The sequence below is a fragment of the Triticum aestivum genome, chromosome 3A, assembly GCF_018294505.1.
Source record: "Triticum aestivum cultivar Chinese Spring chromosome 3A, IWGSC CS RefSeq v2.1, whole genome shotgun sequence".
Classification (NCBI taxonomy): domain Eukaryota; kingdom Viridiplantae; phylum Streptophyta; class Magnoliopsida; order Poales; family Poaceae; genus Triticum; species Triticum aestivum.
Window position 1 is genome coordinate 52,766,249 of NC_057800.1, and position 9,915 is coordinate 52,776,163.

General features: G+C 43.8%; 1 protein-coding gene across 1 annotated transcript; it reads right to left on the reverse strand.

Moving 5' to 3' along the window:
* Window positions 1-2,521: 2,521 nt before the first annotated feature.
* Window positions 2,522-4,951, reverse strand: LOC123057840 (protein tas). The gene is made up of 11 exons (XM_044480721.1): window positions 4,812-4,951; window positions 4,525-4,733; window positions 4,342-4,430; window positions 4,074-4,130; window positions 3,856-3,964; window positions 3,657-3,758; window positions 3,502-3,566; window positions 3,267-3,373; window positions 3,098-3,162; window positions 2,933-2,987; window positions 2,522-2,845 (listed from the first exon to the last, which is right to left on the reverse strand). Exons 1-11 carry the CDS (start codon window positions 4,870-4,872, stop codon window positions 2,685-2,687), a joined length of 1,080 nt encoding a protein of 359 aa, XP_044336656.1. The 5' UTR covers window positions 4,873-4,951; the 3' UTR covers window positions 2,522-2,684.
* Between the last annotated feature and the right edge of the window lie 4,964 nt (window positions 4,952-9,915).

The following is a 9,915-nucleotide window of genomic DNA, read 5'->3' on the forward strand; positions in this document are numbered from 1 at the left end:
AAGTGATGTTGATAGAATTCAGAAATATAGACCAATTTGCTTGCTGAATGTGGTTTTTAATTTTTTTTACAAAAATCTTACTTAACAGAATTGTGCTTGTTATTTCTGGGGTAATTAGGGCATCTCAAACTGCCTTTATCCAGGGGAGATACATACTAGAGGGTGTGTTGGTGCTACATGAAACTCTGAATTCTATGCATAAAGAAAAGAAATCGGGGGTTCTTTTTAAGATTGATTTTTAAAAGGCCTTTGACAAAGTTAAATGGCCTTTTCTTCTTCATACTCTTGAGATGAAAAAATTACCAGGCAGAATGATTAATTGGGTGATGAAGACAGTTACTGGAGGGAAGGTAGCTGTTAAGGTTAATGGAGAAATTGGCTCCTATTTCAAAACTCATTAGGGACTACGGCAAGGAGACTCAATGTCTCCTTTGTTGTTTGATCTAGCGGTAGATATACTGGCAATTTTATTTTACAGAGCTATAGGAAAAAATTTGGTTAGTGGTCTTGCTAAAAATCACAAAGAAAATGATGTGTCTATTTTGCAATATGCAGATGGCACTGTCATTCTTTTCCAGGATGATTTGGTGCAAGCAACAATTGTGAAAATGATTTTGAACCTCTTTGAGATTATGTCTAGTTTGAAAATTAATTTTCATAAGAGTGAAGTGATCTATGTTGGGGTGGAGGAAGACAGAATTAAACAATTTGAAGAAATCTTAACTTGTAAAAAAGGAAAGCTTCCCTTGAAATATTTGGGGATTCCTTTGGACAAGAAAAGATTGAAAGGAACTGACTGGAACCCTTCTATTTCCAAATTGGAGAAAAGACTGGGGAGCTGGCTAGGCAGGCTTTTAAATATTGCTGGAAGAACCACTTTAATAAATTCTTCCCTCACTAGTCTAATCCTTTACATGCTCTCCTTTTATGAGGTTCCAAAAGGGGTTAAAAAGAAAATGGATAGACCAAGGGCAAGTTTTCTATGGAGTGGAGAGGAAGATAAACATAAATACCACCTAGTTGCCTGGGAGAGAGTCTGTAGACCCAAAACACTGGGTGGTCTAGGGATTCTGGACCTTGATTATATGAATATTGCCTTACTATCCAAGTGGCTTTGGAAACTTTTTAACGAAAAGGGTTTATGGCAAATCGTCTTATGGGATAAATATATTGGGAAAAACACATTTGGATAGGTGCAAAAGAAAACAGGAGACTCACATTTCTGGCGGGGTGTGATGAAATGCAAAAATCTGTTTTTGGCCTGTTGCAAATTTATTATAGGGAATGGTGAGAAAACGAGATTCTGGGAAGATAATTGGACTGGAAGCAAAAGCTTAGCAGTCACTTTCCCTGAACTCTATAATGTTTCTCTAGATCAACATATCACTGTAGCTGACGCTTTGTCCTCTCATCTCACCTCGCTGAAATTCAGGAGGAATTTGGTGGGGGATAAGGCAAGTCAATGGCAGGATTTACTGAAAATGTGTGGAGAAGTTGTCCTGAATAAAGAAGAAGATAAGCTATTCTGGATCCCAGAGGGATCGGGAGAATAGTGTTAGATCTTTTTATTCGGTGTTACAAGTTGGGGAAAAATGTCCATATAGATTCTTATGGAAAGTTAAAATACCCCCTAGAATTAAAACATTCATCTGGCTAGTTACCAAAAAAGTATCTTAACCAGGGATGTTCTACTTCATAGGGGTGGAAAATGTGAGAAACAATGCCTTTTTTGTGGTAAAAATGAATCTATTAACCATCTTTTTTCCAATGTCCCCGGGCCAGATATATGTGGAGTATGGTAAGCCATATAACAGGGATTCAATGTGATTTTTACGATGTGGAAACATGCTTGAATGTTTGGCTGGGTAATTTTGGAAAGAAGAAAAAGAAAGTAATTTTTGTAGGGGTGGCGGCTTTGATTTGGAGCATCCGGAAGACTAGAAATTTAGCTTGTTTTCAACATGTCTGGCCTGCTGATCCTAGTGTGGTTATGTATAAGATGGTGCATTGGATTAATGATTGGAGTGTTTTGCAGGGGAAGGAGGACGCAAAGCTGGAGCTGCAACAGGGCGCAAAGCTGCTGGAGCGAGTCGCCAGTGACATCTTCCAGGCACGAAGGAGCTGGGCATCTTGGATTCCGAGGATCGAAGATTGATTCAAAAATTAGTGGGCTGTAGAGAGTTTTTGCTTGCTTAGATGTTTGTTTGGGCTGAGTCTGATCTAGCTGAGTTCCTGTGGGTGATGCTCATATAGGAACCTTTTTTCCTTAAAGCCTTGCCATCCTTGTATACAAAGAGAGGGCAATGGGGGAAAAGTTCTGGAAACACAAACATGTGTGAGGCTGTCGGTCTGCGTTCTGGCTGTAATGACAGATATTTGGTTTCGTTAATGAAATCGAGGGGATCCCCCCTTTCTTTCAAAAAAAAAAGAAACTCCCGCATAAAACAGTCAATTCATATATTTCATGAAACTGACAAGGCTGAGTTGAATTAATAAGACAAGTAGATGGCTAACTCAGCCGTTGCAAAATTGCTATCACTATGTATTGTCCCTTAAGAGACATTGATGAAATTGGAACGGTGCAGAGAAGATTCGCATGGATGACATGCACAAATTGCTACTGCCTATTTATCATATCTGGATATAGCAATGGACGAAGAAAAACATCATTTTTTGGAACATTATTATGGACAAGGATCGGGAAATCTTGCATGTACATCATTGATCTCCGCCAAAATTTCTTCACAGAGATGGACCCTTGTGGCCTGAAGAACTTCCTTGAGCTGCCATAATTTAGTAGCACCGAAAACAGCTGAGCCCACGAGGGGGTGTCTCAGTACAAATGCTGAAAGCATAAAGATGAGAAGAAATGATCAGTAATTAATGGCTACAAATGCAACTTTGAAAAGAGCATAAGTATGTGGTAACACACCAACTGCTAGGATTGATGGCAAAATGCCATACTTGACGCCAATTCTTCTATATTCCTGAAATAGTTTACAAGAATTAATGTGTGCTCATTCTTCTACATTCCTGAAATAGTTTACAAGGACTAATGTGTAAGCATGAAGAAGACAGAGGATGGCTACTACCGCACCTTCACTGCCGATTCCAGCTTGGGGTTCTGCAGATTGTATCTGGATTCACCCTCGGAGTATCTTCCTACAAAGCAGGAGGAGCACTGATGATGCGGAGCACAAGACTGAAATTAAAGGGGCCAGGAATCTGGCTATGAAACTAGCTATTTAAAATGAAAAACTTGGTACCTTTGAAAAGATTCATCCTTGCATCTGGCGGTCCGCTGTCATCAGATGAGTGATACTTCCCTGAAAGTATACCCATTGCCATTGGGCTGTAGGCCAGCAAACTGATTCTGAAAATGCCATAGTTCACCAAGGCAATTTAAGAGTCAGCTTGCACAGAGTAACTACAAACTGAGATGAGCAGCATTTGTCACCCACAAAAGTAGCAAACTGAAGGTTAGGACTATACTATGGTTACCTCTCGTGATGGCAACATTCCGCCAACCCAGCATCAAAATTGCGACACAGCAGGTTATACGAGTTCTGCAAAATGCATATGAAAGTAAGTATTAAGTGCTATCCCGTCACTGAAACAATACACATCTAAATGATTAAATTCACTCTGCTACTTACTTGGACTGTTAGTATCTTGGAGCGCAGCTGAAAATCCCTACTCAGCTGAAGGAACTTCATCAACCCATATGCTGTTTCGTTGCTAAGGCCAATGTACCTGATCTAACACCAGGAATTTAAATGAGTCTGCCAAAACGGGAGAACTAACATGTTGTACAAATAGGCAGGATATAACACCGACAGCAACCCTGCAGCATACCTTTCCAGCCTCTACGCCTTTTCCAAGCGCCTCTAGCTGTTCTTCCATGGGTATAGACGCGTACTGACGGCTCGGATCGTAGTCCGTCTCTCCAAACATAGGAACATAACTACAGGGTAAGCATGCCTTGTGTTAGGACTTGAGGATGCACATGATATGATACTAGCAAAAAACATAGCATAGCAGCCACTGGCATGGAATGAAATAGTTGGACAGACCGATCGGGCCAATGTATCTGGTAGAGGTCGATGTAATCCACACCCAATCGGCGCAAACTGAAACCAGAAAAGGAGAGCATATCAAACATCCTTCAGATAATATGAACAGAAATACCACTAGCCCAACTAAGCAAACGGTTCCTGGAGGAACATGTACTGTGTTGGTAAACCATTTCATTCTGAACAAAAACTGACTAGCTTCTGAACTTAGAACAAAGGATCAAGTATCTAAAGTTCTGAATAGAAGAAAAATTAGCAATTGACCAACCTGGTATCGATTGCTTCCGTGATGTTCCTGGAGTCGAGAGCCACCGGCCCGCCACGGATCCACGTCATCTGACCAGACGGCCCGGCGACCTGCCCGAGCAACGCAGGATCGAACACACAGAATGAACTGCAGTGTTGGTAGATTTTACTGACAAAGGACATTGGCTGCTGACGACAAGCTGACCTTGGTGGCGAGCACCACGCTGTCGCGGGGGACCCGCCGGGCCCGCAGCCACCGGCCGACGAGCTCCTCGCTGCGCCCGTGCGTTTCCGCGCGCTGCGGCACCGGGTACATCTCGGCGGAGTCGAAGAAGTTGACGCCGGCGTCGAAGGCGGCGTCGAGGAGGCGGAGCGATTCCGGCGGCCCGCTTTGCTCCCCCATCGTCATGGTCCCTGCGGCGCCGGAATCTGGTCAGCGCAGAAACATGGGCGGAGGCAGGAGACAGAGGATGGATGGATGTGGGGCCGAACCGAGGCAGAGGCGGGACACGGGCGGCAGGTCGGGGGCGAGGTGGAAGGTGGGCATTGCCATGGCCGCCCTCTGTTGCTGGCTGCCGCTCTCTCCTACCTATCCTCTCGGCTGTAGCGGGCCTGTGCCGATGAAGGAGAGAGAAAAGTGGAAACTAACGGGAAAACTTAAGTGCCCTTTGGTCAACTTAAAAAAGATATTTCCACAGCGCAAAAAAAAATCAAAAAAATGTACATACAGAGGTACACATATGACGCGTTTTTTTGAATAATTTAGATTGCATGACAATATTCTTTCATACGTGGCGTAGACAAAAAAACAAAACGAACATAAAAATGGGTCCCTTTTTTGCTGTTGGGACCGGATTTTTTTTCCTGTGCACCTTGCAAATCATAATATTTTTAAACGAAAATTTATAGGATCCATCGTGAATATGTATAAGTTTTTCCTTTTTTTGAAACTTGGAAATGTGATTTTTGAATCATTTGAGAAAACGGGACCCAATGCCCCCGTCCTCCATAAATTCGCACCCGGAAAGAATAACTTTACACTTAGGCTAGCCATAGTGGGGTAACTTAGGTAGTAACTGAAGGAAATATGCCCTAGAGGCAATAATAAAGTTATTATTTATTTCCTTATATCATGATAAATGTTTATTATTCATGCTAGAATTGTATTAACCGGAAACATAATACATGTGTGAATACATAGACAAACTTAGTGTCACTAGTATGCCTCTACTTGACTAGCTCGTTAATCAAAGATGGTTATGTTTCCTAACCATGAACAAAGAGTTGTTATTTGATTAACGGGGTCACATCATTAGGTGAATGATCTGATTGACATGACCCATTCCATTAGCTTAGCACCCGATCGTTTAGTATGTTGCTATTGCTTTCTTCATGACTTATACATGTTCCTATGACTATGAGATTATGCAACTCCCGTTTGCCGGAGCAACACTTTGTGTGCTACCAAACGTCACAACGTAAATGAGTGATTATAAAGGAGCTCTACAGGTGTCTCCAAAGGTAGATGTTGGGTTGGCGTATTTCGAGATTATGATTTGTCACTCCGATTGTCGGAGAGGTATCTCAGGGCCCTCTCTGTAATGCACATCACATAAAGCCTTGCAAGCATTGTAACTAATGAGTTAGTTGCGAGATGATGTATTACAGAACGAGTAAAGAGACTTGCCGGTAACGAGATTGAACTAGGTATTGGATACCGACGATCGAATCTCGGGCAAGTAACATACCGATGACAAAGGGAACAACGTATGTTGTTATGCGGTCTGACCGATAAAGATCTTCATAGAATATGTAGGAGCCAATATGGGCATCCAGGTCCCGCTATTGGTTATTGACCGGAGATATGTCTCAATCATGTCTACATTGTTCTCGAACCGTAGGGTACGCACGCTTAACGTTACGATGACAGTTATTATGAGTTTATGCATTTTGATGTACCGAAGTTAGTTCGGAGTCCCGGATGTGATCACGGACATGACGAGGTGTCTCGAAATGGTCGAGACATAAAGATTGATATATTGGACGACTATATTCGGACACGCGAAGGGTTCCGGAGAAGTATCGGATAAAACCGGAGCACCGGGGGGTTACCGGAACCCCCCGGGGGGTTAATGGGCCTTATGGGCCTAATGTGGAGAAGAGGAAGGGGCTACCAGGGCAGGCCGCGCGCCCCCTCTCCCCCTAGTCCGAATTGGACAAGGAGGGAGGGGCGGCGCCCCCCCCCCCCTTTCCTATTCTCCCTCCACCTCTCCTAGTTGGACAAGGAACGGGAGGGGAGTCCTACTCCCGGTAGGAGTAGGACTCCTCCTGCGCGCCTCCCCTTGGCCGGCCGCACCCCCCCTTGGATCCTTTATATACGGGGGCAGGGGGCACCTCTAGACACACAAGTTGATCCACGTGATCGTTCCTTAGCCGTGTGCGGTGCCCCCTGCCACCATATTCCACCTCGATCATATCGTTGTAGTGCTTAGGCGAAGCCCTGCGTCGGTAGACTATCATCATCGTCACCACGCCGTTGTGCTGACGGAACTCAACCCCGAAGCTTTGCTGGATCGGAGCCCGGGGAGCGTCATCGAGCTGTACGTGTGCTAAGAACTCGGAGGTGCCGGAGTAACGGTGCTTGGATCGGTCGGATCGGGAAGACGTACGACTACTTCCTCTACGTTGCGTCAACGCTTCCGCTGTTGATCTACAAGGGTATGTAGATCACACTCTCCCCTCTCGTTGCTATGCATCACCATGATCTTGCGTGTGCGTAGGAAAATTTTAAAATTACTACGAAACCCAACAGTGGCATCCGAGCCTAGGTTTTATGGTTTGATGTTATATGCACGAGTAGAACACAAGTGAGTTGTGGGCGATATAAGTCATACTGCCTACCAGCATGTCATACTTTGGTTCGGCGGTATTGTTGGATGAAGCGGCCCGGACCGACATTACGCGTACGCTTACGCGAGACCGGTTCTCCCGACGTGCTTTGCACAAAGGTGGCTTGCGGGTGACTGTTTCTCTAACTTTAGTTGAACCGAGTGTGGCTACGCCCGGTCCTTGCGAAGGTTAAAACGGCATCAACTTGACAAACTATCGTTGTGGTTTTGATGAGTAGGTGAGATTGGTTCTTGCTTAAGCCCGTAGCAGCCATGTAAAACTTGCAACAACAAAGTAGATGACGTCTAACTTGTTTTTGCAGGGCATGTTATGATGTGATATGGTCAAGACATGATGCTGAATTTTATTGTATGAGATGATCATGTTTTGTAACCAAGTTATCGGCAACTGGCAGGAGCCATATGGTTGTTGCTTTATTGTATGCAATGCAGTCGCGATGTAATGCTTTACTTTATCACTAAGCGGTAGCGATAGTCGTGGAAGCATAAGATTGGCGAGACGACAACAATGCTACGATGGAGATCAAGGTGTCGCGCCGGTGACGATGATGATCATGACGGTGCTACGGAGATGGAGATCACAGGCACAAGATGATGATGGCCATATCATATCACTTATATTGATTACATGTGATGTTTATCTTTTATGCATCTTATCTTGCTTTGATTGACGGTAGCATTATAAGATGATCTCTCACTAATTATCAAGAAGTGTTCTCCCTGAGTATGCACCGTTGTGAAAGTTCTTCGTGCTGAGACACCACGTGATGATCGGGTGTGATAGGCTCTACGTTCAAATACAATAGGTGCAAAACAGTTGCACACGCGGAATACTCAGGTTATACTTGACGAGCCAAGCATATACAGATATGGCCTCGGAACACGGAGACCGAAAGGTCGAGCGTGAATCATATAGTAGATATGATCAACATAGTGATGTTCACCAATGAAACTACTCCATCTCACGTGATGATCGGACATGGTTTAGTTGATTTGGATCACGTGATCACTTAGAGGATTAGAGGGATGTCTATCTAAGTGGGAGTTCTTAAGTAATTTGATTAATTGAACTTAAATTTATCATGAACTTAGTACCTGATAGTATCTTGCTTGTTTATGTTTGATTGTAGATAGATGGCTCGTGCTGTTGTTCCGTTGAATTTTAATGCATTCCTTGAGAAAGCAAAGTTGAAAGATGATGCTAGCAATTACACGGACTGGGTCCATAACTTGAGGATTATCCTCATTGCTGCACAGAAGAATTACGTCCTGGAAGCACCGTTGGGTGCCAGGCCTGCTGCTGGAGCAACACCAGATGTTATGAACGTCTGGCAGAGCAAAGCTGATGACTACTCGATAGTTCAGTGTGCCATGCTTTACGGCTTAGAATCGGGACTTCAACGACGTTTTGAACGTCATGGAGCATATGAGATGTTCCAGGAGTTGAAGTTAATATTTCAAGCAAATGCCCGGATTGAGAGATATGAAGTCTCCAATAAGTTCTATAGCTGCAAGATGGAGGAGAACAGTTCTGTCAGTGAGCATATACTCAAAATGTCTGGGTATAATAATCACTTGATTCAATTGGGAGTTAATCTTCCAGATGATTGCGTCATTGACAGAATTTTCCAATCACTGCCACCAAGCTACAAGAGCTTCGTGATGAACTATAATATGCAAGGGATGAACAAGACTATTCCCGAGCTCTTCGCAATGCTGAAAGCTGCGGAGGTAGAAATCAAAAAGGAGCATCAAGTGTTGATGGTCAACAAGACCACTAGTTTCAAGAAAAAGAGCAAAGGGAAGAAGAAGGGGAACTTCAAGAAGAACAGCAAGCAAGTTGCTTCTCAAGAGAAGAAACCCAAGTCTGGACCTAAGCCTAAAACTGAGTGCTTCTACTGCAAGCAAACTGGTCACTGGAAGCGGAACTGCCCCAAGTATTTGGCGGATAAGAAGGATGGCAAGGTGAACAAAGGTATATGTGATATACATGTTATTGATGTGTACCTTACTAATGCTCGCAGTAGCACCTGGGGATTTGATACTGGTTCTGTTGCTAATATTTGCAACTCGAAATAGGGACTACGGATTAAGCGAAGATTGGCAAAGGACGAGGTGACGATGCGCGTGGGAAACGGTTCCAAAGTCGATGTGATCGCGGTCGGCACACTACCTCTACATCTACCTTCGTGTAAGTGCATCTAGTGCCACCCCTAGTTGGTTTTGGAGAATTGACTACAAGCCTAGTTGAGGGACTAATGTGTTTGTGAGAATTGCAGGAAAACACAGGTAGAAGTCCCTCATTAATTCGGTTTTACTACCAGAGATGACCCCTAAAAATGTATGAAGACATTGAAGACAAAGGTGGTATATGAAGATATTCACATTGAAGACTATGACAACAGAAGACACGTTATGAAGCCTATGGAACTCGAAGACTTAGATCCTTCGTAGTTCTTTTTATTCTTGTTGAGTCATAGGAACCACCGTACTGTTAAGTGGGGTCCAAGAGAACCAGTCAGAATGATTGAAGTGATGCCTAAATCAAAAACCTATGTCTTCGAGTGAAGACAATGAGAGCGAATCTTGTCCAGAGCCGGACAAGTCAGCTTTGCTTGTAGCCCAAGTAAAGTTGCCATGAGAGTTCGAAATCTGACCGTTGAGACACGTGTCAGTTCCTTAGTGAC